Below are 21,785 nucleotides of genomic sequence, written 5' to 3'. Positions count from 1 at the left end.
CAAAATGATTTCTGCACATGTGCTATGAGCTATTCCAACCTGCCACAGCACTTGTGCTCTGGAATGAATCCACTAAGAACAGAACCATTTCAGTCAATTTAAGTTACAGCAAAGCAGACCAAAACGTTAAATTTCATAAAGTAACCACACTTGTCAAAAATAACAGTACTTGTAAACAAGAGTTGTTTAATAGTACCTGGTTTGTTCCTATCGTACTCCGTGGGACTATGTGCACACCCCATGTAAGGGCTGAAAGGCTGGCTACTGAAAAGATTATCGCATTGAAGACTGTGGCAGAGTTTCTCCAAGAAACGTAGGACAAATGATGCACTGTTTACAGAAGGAAGATTGATGGCATGCTTCTCCCCATCAAAGGAAGCTGCGAATAAGAAGATGATGTCAAACAGTCCCTGAGCATCACGAAGTATAGCAAAACACTAACAAGTAAAGGACGTTCAGCTTTGATTTAAAACATGCAAGACGTGAGAGGAATAAACAATCTTTCTGGTGTTTCACACATTTATATTCAAAGAACTGGTTGTACCTTCCATTGGATCCATGCCACTTTAAATTTGCTCTATGAGAACTTATTTTAAGAAAATAACACTGGCTTTAAACGAGCGTAACAGATCTATTCTCTCAACATCAAAATCTTACGGGCAATTTCAGTTGTTTGCTTTTAAAACAGTACCTCTCTACCACCTATTTGCAGGAGATAACCAAGAAAAGATCCCTTACAGCACTTGCTAGAGAGAAAAAAAATAAACTTTTTTTTTTTTTAGTTTGTAACTGAACTGAGCTTACAAGCAGTAGTGTGCAGGCATGCATCACCACTGAAATTCTGACTACCGAAACTCATTTTGTCATTTGATATTTTACCATTAGAGAAGTCCATCCTGCTGTCAACGCTACAGTGATGAAGCTGCAACTTAATTCTAAAAAATCTAGGTGGCAGAGATACCACAAGAATGGACTTGAATGAGTGATTACAAAGAGACTGAACATGGGCCAACATCTTTTACTTGCTGACCTCTTTCCTTGCTCCCTAAATACTGAGAATGATGTAGTTAATGATAATTTCCCCTTTTTGTGATACTTACTGAGATTCTGAAAAAACTTCTATTGCAAACGCCACCAGTATGTAGGTAAATAATTACAGTTATGTTAGCTGAATCTTTTGGTTATTTCTAATTAGAAAGACACTGCAACAGAACAGGAACGAACTTGTAAATTATGCTTAGGGTTGGAAAGAATCAGTGTGAACACCGGGTTTATGCATCAATTTGTCTTCTCGGCAGCTTTCTGTTTTTGAGATTCCAAATGCTAAGCAGAGCTTTAAAGGATCACATTTGGTTAGCGGCAGATGCATTTTCAAACAACAACAAAAACAACAACAACAAAAAAAACCCCACAAAAATTACAAGAAAGCTTTTATTCACAAGTCTGAAATAAGGAGCATATCCATATTGTGTTACAGAAGAAGACAGATATTATATACAAAAACAAAGAAAACGCCCCAGCACTAGCATATTTTATGCTTCCTTAGGAAATCAAAGGCATGACTGACTTATACTGTTAAGTGAGCCTATGATTAGGGTTAATGCAAGTGCACGGGCTAGCATCAACAATAACACACTACCTCTCATTTGCTTTCATTGTGTAGTGACCCAATGCAGGTGCCTAAAGTTTAAGAGTCAGTACCACAGGGACAAATCCTGGACCCACGGGTTTCCACGGCCCATTCACATTTTTTCCTGTCTCCAATGTTTAAATGAAAACCTAATGATTCACATGTGGCTCAGACACAAGGCTCTCTACCTCCTGTTTGGGGAAGAGGTCTTGGGAGGCATATTTCTGCTAGGAGCTCAACCAGTTCTGGAGAGCAAATGGGCTGTGAGACCCAGCAGAGCCTGATCTCCTGATATTTACTGCAAGGTACCACTATCAGCTGCAGCAAACATTCAAATAACTTCATAGTAGCCTCACAGGTAGTCTTACATGGCCCAAGGGAAATTACTTGTTCTCCACATCTTAATTTCTCATTCACATCTTAATTTTGAAAAGAAGCATTGAAAAGAATAATATTATCTTAGAGTTGTCAGGAGGATAAAGCAAGAAACATCTGAGGCTATCTGAATTCCCCAAGACATACCATAAAAAAAAAAAAAAAAAAAAAAAAAAAAAGGATTCAGTGCAAACACAGCTCTCTTGTACTCCAAATGTCTGAGGGCAACCATAGGAACTCCAAGCAAAGGAGTGGGATCCAGATCTACAGGCTCAACAACTCTCTGCTCTGCCTGGGGACAACAAAAGCTTCTTACTTCCAAGATAAACGCTAGGGCTGAAAATAAAAAGGAGTACTTCTGAGGTGCAACAACCTCAACCTCTAATGACAAATAAACAGGGAATTGAGCTTGTTTGTGCAATCCCAGCCCTTGGGATGAAGAGACATTCTCATTTCTTTACTTTTCATTGTGTAGGTATGTTTCAAACAGCAAGCTCGAGCCAGGAGAAAGGCTGAGAGCTAAACTATCAGACAAATGTGTCTGTCTGATAGTGAAGAAAATCACCCAAGAGACTGATTTAATTCTCTGCTTGAGAAGATTTATCTGAACCTCACTGTTTCATCCCACTAAATGACACAGACTCAGAGCTACAAGCAGAAAAGAGGGGCTGACACCACCACCATGAGTGGGCTTGCTAATCAAGCCTTTAATTTCCCTTTGGTTACATTTGCTTGAATTGAAACCTTATGCATCAAGCAGAATTAAAACAGTTTGTGCTTTTGTTTTGAGTAAGAAAAAAATCCTAAATTCAACTCCATTCAAAACAATTATTTTCTCTGGCAGCTGAACCAAAAGAACCCACTAATTATTCACACATATTGTAGCAAGATTATTTCATCCAAGTCCCAGCATGCAGTTTTCTACTATACCAAATACAATACTTGCCATGAAAGTTCATCACAAAAGATTTAGATTTCTTTCCTTAATCTCTGATGCAGACAATTGTTTTTCTTGCCAGTCTTAAAGAAAAACCAACCATACAAAAAAAAAAAAAAAAAAAAAAAACCAAAAAACTTTCAAGCAAAAACTCTACGAGAAAATATTCTCACAATTTCATTCTGCAGTTTCTCATTTTATTCTACTGTATGTAGCCTACCTTCCTATCCAACTGCACAGTTGGTTTTCATAGAACCACAGAACGGCCAGGGTTGGGAGGGACCTCAAGGATCATGGATCTCCAACCCCCCACCACATGCAGGGCCACCAACCTCCCCATTTCATACTAGACCAGGCTGCCCAGGGCCCCATCCAATCTGGCCTTGAACACCTCCAGGGATGGGGCATCCACAGCCTCTCTGGGCAGCCTGTTCCAGCACCTCACCAATCCCTCTGTACAGAAGTTTCCTCTGATATCCAGCCTAAATCTTCCCTTCCTCAACTTAAAATTATTTCCCCTTGTCCTGCTGTTATCTACCCTTTCAAAGAGTTTTAATGTATTACATTAACCTAAGCCACATTCTGTTCTTCTCAAAATATATCCGACAAATTTTTTTTTTAATAAAATGTCTCAAGATTTGACTGATCACTCAGTGAGCTTCTCAGCAACCTATCCAACAAGCTGATGAGCAGACAAGAGCTAAAAAAACACAGAAAATGCACCTGAGAGCGCTCCAGCACTCTGCTTCATGAGCAGCCTACAGAGCCAGGCTTCTTGAGCTTAGGACCACTGAGCTGGCTACTTTGAATCTAGCAGTAATTACAATAGTAATTCCTGTTCCTACAGGATTTTTGAATGAAAATATATCAGAACTAGATTTTTTTTTTTTTTTCTGCTTTGTAAAATAATTACTTTCAACTATTCCATCATAGCCCAGATTCACCACTGGCCTACAGTTTAGTCCTTCTTCAAGAACAATAACAATCAGAATACTGGCAAAGCATATCTGAGTGTATTTTGTTCCATAAAAAAATGACTTTTTGGAATAAGGCACAATTATATTATTATATTAATAATATAATAACATTTCATATGTTTTGCAAAAAATAAAGTAATACAAGTTTCACACCCAAGCTTACACAGTTCCAGTAAACTTTTATTACAAAGTAGAAAAGAAGCACCTATCGTACGAACAAACTCATGCAGACACATAAGCAAGGACTACTGAAATTCTGGTATATGCAGGTCAGGGTACTAGGTTGTAGATACTGTTAGACAGCAAAGTCTTTTACGAGGATTTAATTAAACCTGTATTCCACTGATCATCTTTCACACCTGGTGATAATGTAAGGAGATTAAAGTTACACCAAGTCTTTTTACTGCCAGTGATAGAATTATGAATTGATGTGCTAACTGCCATACAAAGTACTTTCTAGCCTAGAAGGAAAAAAAAATGTCAAGCAGCAGCTACTCAGTTTGAGATGTAAGGATAATTTATTTGTAGACATAGCATTAATATGTAGCAGAACTAAACCTATTCCTTAGTAGAGGACACAGGAGAATGAACACTGACCTAAGAGACCGGGGAATGGGGGAAAGGAGGAAGCAGCAAATTTAACATGTGGAATCACTTGCCTGGAAGCTAAACAGATTAGCTGGAAACTTTTCACTCACTTGGGTAAGGTATTAAGAACACAAACATTATGTACGGATAAGATTATGAGAATGATTTGAATTAATAAAGCTGATACTTCACTCATACTGAGCTTACTTGACAAATGTATAGCTGCAGCTGTTGGTGCATAAGCTCTACTTATTACCAACCACCTAACTGTACAGTGTACACGTAATTCAACTTTGCTATTGCTAGATTCTGATTGAAGAATTGTTCAGAAAATCCTGGACTCTGACTGATACAAAGTATACTCCCCCAGGACTCTCTTAATAAAGTAGTTCATAAACATACATTCTTGACTATGCTTAAGGAGTTACAAAAGTGATAGAATCTCATTGCAGTTACTTCAGTTCTTTCTCCCTACCCTAGGTTCAGAAACAAGTGAAGAAACAAAAAAAATTAGAAACACCTTCACATACCAGTTATCATTTCCCCTCCATGATGGCCAGATTTCAGAAATCCAAAGACTGTTTTGGATTGATAGGCACAATCCACACAAGCTTGTACAGCCTGTTGAAGTACCACGTTGACAGGACCTGGTCCAAAGTGATCTGGAAGCTGCTGAACCTTCTTCTTATCCAGGTGAGGCCCAGAATTCCCATGCTTGTTGACATAAACACACACTGAAAAAGAACAAGCCAAAGTATTTCTACTTTCTTTGTACCTAGTGCACACAGAATAGAGACACATTTCACGTGCTAGAATTGCATTGTTTCTGAAGTCCCAAATTCACTTCCACCTGACCTCTAAAGCCTTTCTGTACCCTGCTAACGTACAAAGCCATCACACTGCATTCTTCTTTCAACTCATCTCTACTCACATACTAGTCCCAGGAAAGCAAGAACTACCAGTACATGCTCTAAACTACCAAAAAAAATCTATTCTTAAAAGCTGTCCTTGCTGCCCTATTTTTTCTCATATTTGAGAAGATACAACAAACCAAACCCTATAGCATAGGCCTGCTATGGGTGCCCACTCTGAAGCACCCACACAGCATTAACAATGTCTATGCACAATGGTCAGTATCTGCTATCTTCAGCAACCACCCACGTATGATTTCCACACCACAGCTTGGCTTTCGCTGCTAAACAAAAGAACAATACTTACCTGGATACTGTGCAAAGTGGTTTAAAGCTTATCATGAAAGTAATCAAATAGGACTATTGAAAGCACTTTTTACAGAGACAATGAAAAATTGCCTTTCAAAAGGAACAACAAGGCAGAAAAATATGGAGAAAAGCTGTAATTGAAGGGTTTTTCTTTCTTCTTTTTGGTCTTGACTGTCACATGACCAGGAACTCAGGAAGACATTAGTGTAGCTTAAATCTTTTGTGATTAAGCAGACAATCTAAGTGATATGTAATAGAAAAGACTGCTGCATTTTCTCAGCTGTAGTACCATTCTGGCTTAGTTAGAAACATAGATTTTAAAAATGAAACGTTTCTATGAAGTGCTTCAGTGATCTTGTATCTTCATGCCTATCTGCTTAGTCTCTGATGTCTGCAGATTGGAGGAAGCCACTTGTATGAATAAACAAAGATACAAATCAGCAAAAAGAGCTTTCATGACATCTTCGTCTGACTTCAGTAACAGCTGACTCCTGAAAGGTTTATTTTCCTAGGAAACACATAGGTATTTTCCCCTCATCCATCATTGAAGTTGGGATGGAGAAGAGCCTGACAACTTCTATTGTAAAAACAGTTTTTAAATGTCAAAAGTATCCCAAACAGCATTAACATAAGTTACGGGCTTTTTTAGAAAGATCTGAGATTTCAGTTGACAACCTACAAATTGTCTCATTACAGAGTTGCAAGCCCCTCAACAAGCTAGCTCATTAAGTAGCTTATTTTTGTTTTGCCAACGCTTTTTAAGATACATTTCATTACATTTTCTCTTAACTTTGCTTGTTTAAAAATAAGGGAGATATTTCCCTTGATTGCTTTTACTTGGTTTAAATGGACTTGCTTTTTTAATAGAACACTGAAGTGAGACAAAATCTCCATTTTGTGGTATTAAAGTCAAGTGTGCATGAAAGCAAAATATCATATGAGCTTTTAGCTACATCTAATCCCATTTCATACATCAGAGAATGAGACAGACAGTTGTGCAGTTTCCTCCTTCAGACAGAGCGAAACTGACAGGTTTAGCAGACATGTTCAAAGTCTCCATGCTCCAGCACTTCTTGTTATAATGCAGGCATCAAAATACCAGTTCTACAAAGTAACACTGGCACCTACAAACATCTTTTTAAAGAAAGGTAGTAGGTGAGTAATGATTTACAGGAGTAAGTTTGCAGCACATTTCCATAAGAAGACACGACTAGTTTTCTTGAAATTGAAGTCATTTCACACTAAAAATGTCATTATTTTTTTCTTTTACCTGTGGATATAACTGCTGCAGCTGCACCAGACAAACTAATTCCATCTTTCAGCATCTGTGTAGTGCCACTGTCCCCATCAGGAGAAGAAAGAGGAGAAGGTGGTGCAGGAGTCAGCTGCTCTGGTAAGACTTTTTTCTGTTTTGAGAAAAAAAATACCAAAGTATTTAATGTTTTTTAAGTAGTATGCCAAACCTTTCCACTATCATTTATCATACTATTGAGTGCATGTAGTTCCTTATTACAGAAGTACTACATTGCAAAGATGATGAAGTCTGGGAAGGGATGATCAGGAACTGCCTGCGTTTACAGCTACTTCAGCAACGCAGGGGAAGACAAATGACTTGAAAAGGAGCCCACTTATGGTTGAAAAGGAACTCACTTATCGCTGAAAAGGAGCAGGAGAGCAATGAGCTATATATAATCAATTCACGGTCCTTCTAAATTTTAGGAATCACAGAAGAGGTATTTGGATTACTTTCCCACATACACTCTTTCCATCATCTGGGTTTATCACAATTCCAATAAATTATTTGGGCTGTGCACACATTGTCATATATTGTCATTGTCATTTGAATTCTGATCCAAATTTAGTTGTCAACTTTACAGAGCATCTAGATTTTCTCCCAGCTTGTTTCAAAGAGGTTGAAATTCTTACATAACACTTTCAGAAGCTGGTGCTCTATGCAAGGTATCAAATATACCAATATAGTTATAATTCAGTCACTTGAGTTTGCAAAACTTTCTTCTTTCCCAAACCAACCTTATTTGTAGCCTATTATATACCAGACAGACAGATTTTGTAGCACAAGGATGTAGAAATCAGTCAGTGTCTCCCAGCTGAGAAAAAAGATAATGTTGCAATTTAGTTTGGGCTGGGGCTTAGAAAAGAGGCGTATGCTAGAAAGGCACTTCTGATGTGTTATAAAAATACATGGAAATAAAAGAAGCAATTAATTGGCAAAAAATTCTTCACCTCTTCCTTCGCCATTTATTCTTGCACAAGAACATATTACATGCTCATTTTCTACCCTGAATTAAAAAAAATTAGGAATATAAGAGATTAGCCAAGGTGGTCAAGGTGGCAGAGACCCAGATACTCATGTGGAAAGAGTTTATATCTAACACTGATCTGCAGCAAAGATAAAAATCTGCCAAACTGTCAAGGAAAGCTTCAGTTTAGAAGTGCAATGTAATAAAAGTGTAATGGATGGATAAGGAGGATATTTACTAAATAGTACATTAACAAATCACATAGCAAGCAAATCACCTTCCAAAGAACAGTAGTGCCTAACTTCTCCACAACACCTACTAAGAATTGTAGTTCTTTTCTTCTAAAGTCTATGGCATGGTAGAGAAAATTTCTGTGCTCTTTACAGATCTGAGAAAATAGATTTGGAAAGAGAAATTATTTGACAACACGGTACAGGATGGAATCACTACAGACGTGAGAGAGACAGCCAAGGTTTGGCACTGCTGTGAATGAGACGAGGTGGAAAGGGTCAAACACTGAAGCAGTGATGTATTACTTGTCAGAGACTGACTATGCATCTTAACACTGGGAAACAGAAAGGTTTCCATCCTTAACACAGAGAACAACAATGCAGTTAGGAAGTTAGAGCTTTTGATCTGAAGCCTGGCATTCCTGAAGCCTCTATGCAGAAGGGACTCCCCAGGGGACCAGTTGTCTGTTGTCATGCTGCAAAATGCCAGCGGTGGAGTTGAGAGGAAAAAGGAGGGAACAGGAGAAATGTAGCATGAAAACAAAATGTAAACACTAAGATGTAAGCCAGAAGAATTGTCTACCCTCCACACGAATGCTTAAGTGTGGTGAGGCTAGCCAGCCATTTCTTACCATCTCCAGAATGAGGAAAGAGCATATTTTGGGAATACAGCCTGTTACGCTTGCTCAGCTGAGTAATTTGTAATCCCAAAATGATGAGCAGCACACCGCAGTCCGACAGCCAGGCTGTGTCAGGAAGCAGGCCGTGCTTCCAGCTGGGCTCACCACATTTGCCCCTACCCACCTTTACCAGCTGGCCCTGCCAGCTGGGAGGGCACACCAGCACCGAGTGTCTGCACAGAGCTCAGCACACAGGCTGGCACCTCACCACCCTTCACTGATGCTGCTTTCGTGGGGTCACATCTAAGGCTGCAAACCACAGTCAGACCAAGGCCCTTTCTCAAGAGATGCATATAAACCAGTTGGTCTGGAAGGAATTCTTTGCATTGCTCTGCAAAGTGCACTTTCAAAGGTGATGGGAGAAATGTAAAGAGATTTTTTTCAATATGACAGTAAAAAGAAAAAAAAAGCAGCGCACACTGGGGGGTAGGAATGGGGAATAAGACTTGACATGCTTTTTATCCTCATGGAGAAGCTTAAGAAACATTTAGGCGAGAAAATGACAACAGCTTAACATTCCTAGCTGTACAATAAAAATTAATACATGCACAATGATAAACATTGCAGAATAACAAGCTTAAAAAGGCAAGGAGTCCCAGCCTGCCTCTTCACTGTGAGATTTAACAAGTCAAACAAATCTCTACTTCATCAAGCACCAGACTGATCTCCCGAAATACACAGGTTTTGAATTAGCACAAAGTCAGTTCACATCTGGAGAACAACTGCACAGGCTGAAAAGGTGGAGGGTTATTTTGGATTTGTCTTAAAACAAACAAACAAATAAACAACTGCATTCAAATATCTAAGCACATATCACTAATATTATATTTGTGTGCATACTGGGAAGTACCTGAGCTGTGTGTCACTCTATATCACATATACCCCGTACATACAGAACTCCCATTTAGTAATCTCTCCTCTCTCCACCCTTACAGTATTAAGTAAAACACTGCAAAGAAGAGTGCAAATATGTGTAAAGTCTTGGCAACCTTACCACATACTTACCACATACCGTAGCAATAAAAACTTTCCATGGCTTCTCTAAAGGAACCCAGTTGTTAAGTTCTCAGTGCAAAAGTTACAATAGTAACGTGCCATGTTAGATAGGTGCCTCAAATTCAAGATACTACAAAGTCTAATGCTTAGTTGACTGGTCCCACAGAGGAAATCAGATGCACGTGAAGTTTTCTCAGATCCCTTCCTGATCGCAAGAAATGCCCAAAGTAACTCCCAATCCCAAGCAAAGCCCTATACTTCACACAGACCAGGTGCCAAGTGCAGGGCTCCAAGAAGACACTTCCCGTTACCCAGCATTTGAAGCTCAGAAGCCTCTTTAAAGGTGAGATGCCTGCAACTATCTTCCAACTTTTTTTTTTTTTTTTTTTTTTACAAGAGACAGAGGAGCACAAAAGCCTTGCACAAAGTGCACATCCTGCCATACCCAAGTATCTCCTAAATATAAGATAACATGTTCAGTTATCTCCTTTAAAGCCCTTTAGGCTTATGGAAAACAGCCAACCCACTAGCTCAGTCTGTGTGGGAGCAGCTTTCTCCTCTGTAACCTGCACCTCTGTGTGGAAACAAGGAGATAAAGCTGGAGCCCAGGTGCCCCAGCAGCCTACTGGTCTGCATGCCTAAATGGGAGGGACAGGTGGCAGAAGACAGCAGGGTTTCTACTTTCAATCTGCAGAACCGTTCCTTACCCTGCAGCCAATGTTGCAACCAAAGTAATCACCTCCAGTTTTATCCTAAAGCCTTTTAGGTGCGCTCTAATACCACACTTCACTAGTGCTTCACACTGAAGGGCAAAGTCATACTCATGCCATTACTTCATCCCTTCCCATGCACCACCAGCAATTTCTTACTAGCCCACAGTAACCCAGGCTGGAGGAAAGGAAAAAGCAAAACTTCAACTTTTGGAAATGAGAGTATGTGTGGGTGGCTGACCACTGCCCATGTCTTGGACTCAGCTCTGAAGGGAGCAAGGCATCATACCTTTCAGGCTCACACCTGAGGAAATGCATTGATGCACTGCCTGAAGGGAAGTGTCCTGGTTCATGCAGGATCTCCAGGATGATGGGATGTTCAAGAGATTAACTTGGCAAATCCCGCTGCATGCTTAAAATGCCTAAACTTTTCACCAAAATCCTCACTGTTCCTAATCTTTTTTTCTTGTTCAACATGAGAGAAAAAAAATGAAAAACATGCGTATGCTACAGTAGTAAAATAACTCAGACTAAAAAGCCTCAAGACTTCCCCGTGGTTCTTGGGATGTTACTGGAAATGGCTATTCCAGAATAGTATTTTTCAATACCAACAACACATCCATGAATTAATCTAAATCAGTACTCCCATACTGGAATAAGAAAATCCCAGAAGTTTATCCTGAGATATTCTAGAATAGCTATTCTAGACGTTTTGTCGTAATCAACTTCCGAACACAGTAAAGCCCTGAAGGCTGAAGAGAAGCCAGAAAATTAATGAAAAAAAAAATAATCTCACTACAAAATTTTGCAATATAAAGTAAAGTAGTAGATAAGGACTAACCTTTTTTCCAGGTTTTAAACTTTTTTTCCTTGTTTTAAGATTCTCAGTATGAGAGGTGCTTTTGGTCAGGGGAATATTTTTAGGAGACCTGCCCTTCTTGGGAACTGTAGACTGTCCAGGGGGTTTGCCCCGACCTGGTTTCCTGCCCCGCTGCGCTGGTACTGGAGCAGATTTCTGTGGAGACTGCATTGAACGCCGGGTCACTTTGGAAGGGGAAGATTGGATTTTTGCACTGCTCTTTGTAATGGAAACTGAGGAAAAACAAAAACAAAAGGGAAGGGGGGGAAAACCTCAAAATGAACGATGGAAAGCAACTTTTCTAATAAAGGCTTTAAAAAAAAAAAAAGTGTAGTGCACAATTTACATTGTAAAATAAATATACTTGGATATTTTGAACCCCAGTGGTTGGCATGAAACTACGTAATTTCATTAAAGCCAAAGAGAGACTTCTTTATACCCATTATTTTAAAGGGACCTTCCTAAGGAGAAAAAAAAAAAAAAAAAAAGAAGAAGAAGAAAAGAAACCATTCAAATAAAAATAAAAAAGAATTAATTCACTCACCTTATAAGTGCTTCCCATGATTTTCATCATCACAAGATAAAGTACCATTCATCAAGAAGGCCTTCATAATACTTCACAAGGTATACAGCCCATAATACTTCCACTCTCCTCTCAGAGCAGTTCTCACAATTACAAGATATGCCAACTACTTCTAGCAAGCTACAAACCAATTCTGAGCAGTGAAGAAGTCATCCAATTAAGAAAAGAAATTGATGACAGGCAAAGTATCGTTCATCAGTATTTGTCTGAGACGTCAGTTTAGAAAGTTCACATAACTGCTCAGATTTTTATACTTGGAACAGATTTAATTTTTTTTTTTTATTATTACGTTTTAGTTTTGGAAGCCAAAATAAAATGTCATTTTTATTTCATCTTAACATTCTCTGTTGATTCTTCCATCCCAATAGAAATCGGATCCACTACATACAAGATGCGTCTGCATTATAATCTGATGAGAAGCTGCAAATTGTAATCAGATTTCATTGAACAAAACTTCTTAGTCTGCTATCATTTCCACCCATCTCCCTTCTCTAAAGCACTAATGATGATTTTACTGTAATGATTCCCTAGCAACAGACTGATTAAAACAAGAGGAGGATGTCAAATGGAAGATATCCTCAATGAGAAGACATCCCACACCACACTCCTTGTGGCCAACACAAAGCAATGACCAAGTCCACAAAGAACTACGTTCTGTTTCTTGGACTGAGTGATGATGGACAGGCAGATGCAGAAGCAGCTAAAGGAGAGGGAAGAAGAGGATGAAAATGGGAATTTTTGTGATGATAAACCACCCTCGTCATGAGAAGCATGGGAAAGGAAGAAGAGAAAATACAGCATCTATGAAATCATTTGAAGTCTTGGCATTAAACTTAGTTAGTTTTCCAGAATCATACTGTCTTTAACACTTGCTTTTTGCAGCCTGCTGATACAGGATAAACTCCATGATCCACACTAACTATAAAATACCATGAGCTTAATGTGACATGATGCAGAAGTACTACAAGTTAGGGTTCAAGAGGGCTTCATGTGAGTAACCAGTGCCAAATCCAAAGGACTACTGCAGTCCAAAATTGGAACACATGGGGGTTCTAAAAGTTGATTTCTCGGGTTTTCATGAATTTATAGTAATTCTTCCTTTACAATATTAGTGTAATTGATACTTTCTGGTAAGCAAATATAATCAAAGATACATCTGAAATGAGATCTGGAGAATATACTTAGCAATTTAGCAACAGTTTTAACATGTAGCTATTTGAGTGACAGTCACCTGAACATTTCACTACGTAGCTTTGCAACTGTTATTTTGGCTCTGAATTTTCATTCAAGTTAACTGTTACGAAGTATTTGCAGTAGCAAATATAACATTAAGAATGAATTACATACTACAAGCAGACTCTTACGAAACACAAGCTCTACTGACATCCATTTTTAAAGCTGTAGGACTGTTCACAAACATTGTGATTTGTCTGATTCGATTACTAATCCAATATTCCTAAATGGCAGTTCAGAAGAATTTTTTTCGCTATGATTGGTTGCAATCTCAATACATTAAATACAGACATTACATCCCTAAGTACCTGAGAAGAACCACCTTCTCAACGTGGAATGTAATCCCTTTCCTATACCAAAACTTATTTTCATAGGCAGTGATAGTTGAAAGCTGAAGAGAATTTTATTCAACTGCTGGCAAAGCACTACTCTCATGTCTCTGAATTGCTGAGTGACAACTTGCATTAACCAGTACTTCTGGAAGAGCAGAGCAGTATCGACTACATGCTGTACCACACAGTGCTACATATTACATGTGTTATGTTTACAGGAATGCAAAATACAGCTGTTTTTATTTATTCATGCTACCCAACTAGGTGTTAAACCATTGTGAACTTGTAATTGTTGGTTCACAAATTCTTTGTGCCTCTGCTGAAATCTAGCAAGTGTGTTTCTATTCCCTCATAGTAAATACAGCATACATTAAATACAGAACGAATTACAATGTCAACAGGTATGAGTTTTGATATCCTGAGTAATCCCTACTCCCCTCCTGAAGGATATTTACACACAAAGAGTAACAATGCAAACAGTTTAACCACTTCAGGCCGCCCTCCTGAAATACACATAGCAAGTATTCTTAGCACAGCATCTTCCTACCTGCACACGCCAAAGGACCAAATATTAGCAGCATTAACCACTGGGGGGGGGGTCAGGTCCCATTTGATATTTTTTCTTCTAACTAAAGCTGAAGCTGCTTTTTTCAGCACGCAGGACTACAACAAAGCCCATGCTGCCTGGGCAGCCTCCCTGAGATAGCAGCAAATGAGGAGGCAGCTATTTGCATTTGTTGATTTAAGAGAGGAGGGGGGCAGTGGGAGACTGCTAAAGTAATTCACATATTGTCTGCAGGCTGTATTGACAGTGATCATCAGTCACCTGCTCATGCTTCCTTCACCCCAGCCTTCAGAGGGAGACCAAAGGTTATGCTGGGTCAGAGGATCTAGAGGGAAATGAAAAGACATGTAAAAGCTAGTTGCCAACCTCACTGCATCTGCAGACCAAGTTATCCCCACTAGACCACATGTTCCAAAAACTAAGATGTTTTAATAGTCTCATGAGAACTTGTTAAAATATATCAATGAAAAGAATAGAGAGAAAAAGTGCCAAGCTCTGCTTGCAATTACTGCACTATTTAGCTGGGATATTTACAACAGAAAAAAAAGCAGATTTGCCTTTTCAGGATACTGCTTTGCATCACAATGGTCTTCTCATTTGCACAAACAAAATAAAGCATTTGTTTCATGCTGCTCTTCTACAAAAATATCAACTGCTCAAGTTTCCAGAGTTTGATGCATTGCATGGCATTCTTTCCCAAGTCTCTTATTTATATCCAGAAACCATTCTGGTGTCCTCAATAACCAAAGACCAGAGATCATAAACATCCTTTACCATAGTAATGTTAACAACTAAACACAGTTTTCAAAGGCCACAAGAGTTCTTGTTATTTTGTCAAGCTAGCAAAGGCTATAGTTAGCTACATTCATGCAGTATGCAAAGAACTTTCAAACCTTCAGAAACTGCTCTTTCAAAACATTACCAACCTATTGTCCAAAACAATTCCTGTGAGAATCCGGCACCTATAAACTTTGTATCCTATCTATTTAAGAGAAATGCAAACCCAAATACTTCCAAACCCACAACCTTAAGATGCATTACCGCCATTCAGTGCAAATTTGCACAAGTAGATCCACTGGAGTCAACCAAGTTTACTTCCATGAAGTGGATATGAAAGATTAGATTTTACACCAGAGCCAATTCCTGCTTGTAGAAGTAAAAAAAAAACCTCACAAGGCACATGCAGAACTGCAAAATTGGACTCTATAATGTTAACCCCACGTCCTTTTGCTGGAATAAGCCAGATATGTAAGACAAGTGTGAAATCTAAAGCTACTGAACAGCTCCAGCACTTGAGAAGGGATGGAACAGATGACAGCTCTCATGCAATTCTAATTATTAAAATTCCCTCAAATAATCCACAGCAACAGTTTCATTCTACCTCTTTAACTAACACCAAGGGAAAAAAAAAATCTTCCAATTTGTAATATTAACATTTCAAATCTACTGCTCAGTTAGTGTCACAGAGCAGCAATTACAAGAAATGATATAAGAAATTTGAAGCAAAATTGCATGAAGGAAGGTAGGAATCCATTTTTCCACACATGTGAAAACAGCATTCCTACCTCAGGTGAAGCTGCCTATTAGGACAGTAAAAACAGTAATTCAGGGTTTAGATCATCATTTCTTTCAAGAAAAGGAGTTATTTTGTTCGTAATGCAGCGTAGCTCACATGCCTCCCTGAGAATGAAGCAGAACATTCTTCTGAAAATGTAAAAGCCTGGCCCACTCTCATCTGCAGATTAATAAAATTGAGGCAAAGAGATTTAGCAACTAACCGTAAATCCATGGGAGAATTCCACAGCAGAAGTAATGGAAACACTACTTGAATTCTAGCCCTGAATTTTAACTATAAAATTAGCATTCTTTAATACATTACATATTTATTGTGATAGTTTTGACAAACTGGGAAAGGAGGTGGAAAAGATTAGCAGGTTTTCAAAACAGCTTACTGCTAAGCATTACTAAAATGTACATGCTCACATCTCAGTTGAAGAAGCAGAGAGTCACACAAAAGTGTCTGTAATACATGCTGTTTCTATCCATTATTTATATTTCTGCCAATATTTTAAAAAGGAAAAAAAAAAAGTGTTATTTTGCTATCTTCTGTGAGCAGTCCTTGCCTTCTGCAGTCCTGAAAGGTGAGATGGAGGACACTAAGCAATATGAGATAGAATTGAGGCAAAGTGTTTCCTTCCCTCAGACTTCCCTTAACAGCACTTCAGCACTCTTGCTCCATCACCTCCATGCTCAGGCACAGCCCTGGTCCCCCCGTTTTCAGCAACTACTGAGGCCAGCACCTATGGAACAAATCTGGGATCTTTGTGGATACCTATGAAAGTACAAAATAAGCTCCACCAAATCCCACTGCTCACCAAACAAAGATACACCACTTTCAAAAAAAAAAACAAAAAAACCAAACGTTTTTTTATAACTCACATGGATGCTGGCAGAAATGAGGCAAACAGGAAAATAAAAAAAGAAAAAAAAAAAGAATCCTAGAAAGATTGCTACAGTTAATCTCCACAAAGCAAGAACCATGAAAAGCCAGCTTCTAGGTCTCATCATTCAACAAAGCAACAACAAATAGGCTTGTAAAAAAATAAACAACAAACAAAAACCCTGAGCTCTATTTTGTTGATAAACTCAGGTGGAAGAGACCAAGTTAACACTTGATTAACTTTCAAAGCAATACAAATTTGAATTATCTGGAGACTGTTCAGATCCGCTGATACGTTAAGCCTGACAAAACCTATCTCTATACATCAAGTGTCAAGTGTAAGCTTTCACATTCAGATTTTTGACCTTGCTGTTACTGATTCTGTACAGTTTCTGTCTTTATTGTTCCCCAAATAGCCTCAGCAGGATGCAAAGTAGGCCCAAAATGAGACTACAACATGCAATAAGCTTCAGGGGAAGCAAAACAAATGCAGAGCACAATTATTGCAAAGCTGTGATTTGTTATGTTTCAGGGCGGGATCTGAATGAGAGCACTGATATTCATAATTCAACTGATATATACTAACACAGATTCAGAAAAAATCCACCCAGTCCCATCCACTAGCTGGACAACACAACCAACCACTGATGCCATTAGTGTTCACAAGCTCTCAGTGTGAGGTCTTCATTTGTGCCGCAAGTCAAGTAAGCAGGGTGGAAGACTGGCCTGGATGAACAGGTATCCTGCAACCTGGGCAGAAAGAAAATATACAACCTCTGGAGGCAACATCTGACTTCACGGGGAGTTTGCTGCAGCTCACATCTGCAGTGAGAAAACAAGAAAAGCTAAGGCTCCACATTGATTTGATTGCAACCAGGGTGGTGTTTGACAACAAAGAAGTCCTTTCAAAGTATGTCAACAAAAGGAGGAAAAGGAAAACACAGGACTGATACTTGAAGCAGGAGGTCACCTAATAAATAACTAAGGATAAGGAAAAGATAAGAGGCATTTAATGACTTCTTTTAATCTTAGTATTTAATAGTAATCACGGATCTTATGGTGCCTGGTCCACAGTGTTTGAGGGCCACAGCTTGGGGAGCAGTGACTTTCGATCTGTGGTCACCAAAATGGTAAGTGAACAGCTGTTACCAGCTCTATGTTCCTAAGTCCATGGAGTCTACTGAGATTCAGCCCAGAGCACTGAAGGACTCTGCAGACACTATAGCTTGACCTCTCCAACACTTTACCAAAAGCTGTGGGATGCTGAGGAGGTTCCTGCTGACTAGAAGCTAGCCAAAATTATCCCCACTACAAAAAAGGCATGAGCAAAAGCTCAGGAAACTAGAGGCCTCTCATTCTAACCTCAGTACCTGAAAAAGTTATGGAGAACATTGTCCTGGGAGATACTGAAAGGCATTTAAAGAAAAAAGCTATTATTAGGCATAGTCAACACAGGTTAATCACAAGGAGATCAAAGGCTGAGAGGTACCTCAGTGCTCCCTGCAGTGCCCTGATGAAGGGAAGCAGAGGGAGGTGCTGGGTTCTGCTCCCAGGAACTGACAGCAGCAGGAGAAAGGCACAGAGCTGTCATGGAAGGGTGGGACTGGACATTAGGAAAGTTTTCTTTACCATGAGGGTGGTTAAACGCTGGAAGAGGCTTCCTAGAGAGGCAGCTGATGCCCTGTGCCTGGCAGTGTTTATGGGGTATTTGTACAAAGACCTCAGTAACATGCCCTAACTTCTGGTTAGCCCTGAGATGGTCAGGAATTGGACATGGTAGTCTCTGAAGGTTCCTTCCAGCTTAACTGTTCTATTCTAAGAGCAAATAAAAAAAAAAAATTCCATGTAACAGGAAAAAAATATATGTGCCTGGAGCACTTGCAGTTTGAAAGAGAAATACAGTTACCTCATAAGCGTGTTAAGATGGTGACAAAACCAGTCTTACAATAAGGTCACACCTTTGGGAGAGGTAAAACCTTTATTTTTAAGTAAGTGATTTCTGCCCTGTAGCAGCACCATCCAGGCCCTGTTGCATGATGCCAAGAAACATTAATACCAAATAAAAAAAAAGCTTAACAAGCGAGAGAATGTGGCAAATCAGATTTTAGCCTGAAGCACTGAGGAGTTCTGTATCCACAGTTCTGAAGACAGCATATATATGCTTACTGTATGCCTAACTACTGTGTCCTGCTCAGAGAAGGAAGTCGGCTGCACTGAGAGTAAAATGAAATCTCCAGCAATATGAGACTGTGCAAATTCAGCATGTTTCTATCTATAATGAAACTTAAGGATTATTGTGCTTATCTGATTTTTTTTGCTACTTTAAACAATGCAGTCCTTTCAAAGACCTTACTGTAGCTCTCTTCAAAGTCATTTCAATGCTTTCTTTGTAGAGCAGTACTGAAGTTTACAATGATGTTGCACAATTGTGTACAACTCAGCTGAAAATCCAGCACAGTAATCTTGACATCATTTCATTATCAGCAGAGAGATGTATTTCTGGCAGCTAGCTTGGAAAAAATCTGCACAAACTATTGAGATCATGTCTGAAATTTAAGTAAATCAAAAACCAAGAAATCATTAAGCAGACAAACAAGACATTCCTTTACCTTCACTTGGGCCTGTCCTTCTCTTATTGCTGTAGACAGCTATAGGAGATATTAATCATAGCCTGATTAGCGTAAGGAAAAAAGATTGCTCTCACTGACAATAAAAACACAAAACGGGGAAAAGAAATGAGGTGGCACATTGTGTGGAGGAGGAAAGACAGAGAGAGCAAGGATAAAAACTTGGTTTTTTTTTTTTTCCCTGATTACAGCATCATCTTTCCTTGTTCACCTGAACTCTCTCCTGCAAGATGCAGTGAGCAGATCCTTGCAACATCTCGATCTGTCAGAGATCAAACTTCATAAGACTGGAAGGAGAGAGGAGGATCACGAAACTGTGGGAAATGATCTTTCTGCAGATGCATTTCACATCTAAATAATACACAGTTCTTTACAATGAAATCAATCTTCGCAGGTGAACCTGCTTATCTCCCACATGGTTTTGCCCACATACTCCTCTTCATTCTTTCATGGAAGTGTTTTTGCTTATAAGAAGACAAGTTAGCTAAGTAAGTGGCATTTATATATAATGACTACGTAGCAAAATGAATTTATACAGAAACAGCAAACCAAAACTGCTCAGACAGTCTCCAGTCACCTGTCTTCTATGTCCATCATAGGCACCAGATAAAAACAGCTACTTCTTAGGCATAGTAACAGTTCACTATTATCCAACTGAGTAGAATATAAATAACAATCTATAGCAGTTAAGTATACAAGCATAACATGCTTGGCCCAGAAAAACAGTAGATAGAAAAACATGCAAAAGATATTTTTAGCAAGTCTTTTCAAATTATATAAAAAGGAGAAGTTACATGGATGATCAAATTTCAGAAAAAATGCAGAAGGTAACACTAGAGCAACAAGATCAACTGTTCTTTTTGCTTTTGTGTTCACCCCAAGGAAGCTCACATCAGTTCCTTTACTAGAACCCTTCTTCACCAAGATTTCAAAGAAGCTCATGACACGAAGTATCAGTAGCAGAGGTCAGGAATCAGAGACAAAACAAAGAGCAGAGCTGGCTGGGCAGACAGCCCATTGAAGTTTAAGGATAAAAAGTGGTATGTCCAACCTACTGATAGTGCTGTGAAGTTTGTCTTCAAAATCGCCTCAGGTCCAGAGGCATAAAGGTACCTAACATGATGCCAATCCTCCTGATGTGTGTACTGGACAAGTTGTTAAAAACTGCTGTACAGGAACAGAGGTAGTGAACACAAATAAAAACACAATGTGTTAAAGGAGAAGCGAACACAGCTTTTGTAAAGTCACATCATTGTAAATCCATTAGAATATTATTATTATTAAGTAATCAGTAGGCAATCAGATGATTGAAAGTCAGTTGATGCAGTCTGTGGATTTGCATTTGACAAGATCTCACACCGCAGTCTCTTAACTAACAAACTTAACTAACAATGGGTAGAAGAGAAGGCCCTCATGGCTCTTTCTAAAGAATTTAAAGGAAAATATTAAGCAGTGATCAGGAACAAAAGGACATATCCAAAGTCAAAAGGTTTCTAGAGAAATCCTGATGAGATCCCCACTTGGACTTGTGCATTTTATCCATATATGATCTACAGCAAGAGAGAAGCATGAAATGGCAACAAATGTAAAATAGTTCTTTGAGTAAAGATCATGCAAAACTGAGCTGATGCCCAGCAGGTGAGGAAGTAAAAGATGAAATTCAGTTTCAAGCAATTAAAAATAATTCAGCTTCTGCAAATGCATTACAAAGCATTACAAAAGAAACATCTTGGAATTGAAATAATTATTTCTATGGCAGTATTAATTCATTGCTCAGTAGCGCTCCAGAATCCCAAATGCAACTTTATGAATAATCATAAAAGGAACAGAAAACAAAACAGAAACAGTGCCTTTAAGTCTTAGACATCCTGTGCACTTCTGGTTCTAGAAGCTCAAAATGGCATAGCTGAAATGGAAACAGTACAGAACAACAAAGGTGACCAGAAGAATTAAATTCATCCTAGAGCAAGGTATAAGAAAACAGAACAGGATTTTATAAGTTTGCAGTAGAAACAGTTTGGGGGAACACAGGAAAAAAAGAACAACAAAAAAACAACAATATGACGGCTATATGGAAGTTAGGGAATGAGTATTTACTGACTTTTCCTGTAAAAGAACTAAAAGTACAAGAAGCTGTTTGAGTACAAGAACTAAAAGACATAAAAGTGAAACTACCGGACTACCAGCAAGGCAAAGGTCATCTCCTCTTGCAGGAAACTCCCTTCTATAGGATGCAGTAGATGCTAGAAGTTCAGATGGCTCCAAAACACACCTGAACAAAATGATCAAACTCTGCCTAGAGGTACGCAGCACAAAGGCATTATCTGGGGTACGGGTGTTAGTGAGTTCTAGACTGCCAGATACTAAGAACACTTCTGAAAACCTCTCTCCTACTTTTGTGCTTTTCTTCAACTTTTCTTCAACTATCTGCTTTGAGCCACCACTGAAAAAGCCTCCCAGAGCAGGAGATCCTTCACATTTATCCAGCAGACACTATCATGCCACAGTTCACACTCATGTTCCTGTGCAAAAGGTCATTGTA

The 21,785-nt window shown here is 38.9% G+C and overlaps 1 protein-coding gene across 4 annotated transcripts in view; it reads right to left on the bottom strand.

The window, feature by feature from the left end:
• SCML2 (Scm polycomb group protein like 2) overlaps window positions 1-21,785 on the bottom strand; it is a 69,773-nt gene that overhangs the window by 10,844 nt on the left and 37,144 nt on the right. For all 4 annotated transcript variants that reach the window (XM_048926984.1, XM_048926973.1, XM_048926994.1 and 1 more), the window contains 4 exons: window positions 11,446-11,696; window positions 6,998-7,133; window positions 5,038-5,241; window positions 197-379 (listed from right to left, as the gene is read on the bottom strand). In XM_048926984.1, the coding sequence (XP_048782941.1) occupies window positions 197-379; window positions 5,038-5,241; window positions 6,998-7,133; window positions 11,446-11,696 (774 nt within the window). The remainder of the gene's footprint in view (window positions 1-196; window positions 380-5,037; window positions 5,242-6,997; window positions 7,134-11,445; window positions 11,697-21,785) is intronic.

Source organism: Lagopus muta, chromosome 1, assembly GCF_023343835.1.
Source record: "Lagopus muta isolate bLagMut1 chromosome 1, bLagMut1 primary, whole genome shotgun sequence".
Taxonomy (NCBI): Eukaryota; Metazoa; Chordata; class Aves; order Galliformes; family Phasianidae; genus Lagopus; species Lagopus muta.
The sequence above is the reverse complement of the archived record's forward strand: the minus strand, read 5'-3'. Positions and strand labels throughout refer to the sequence as shown.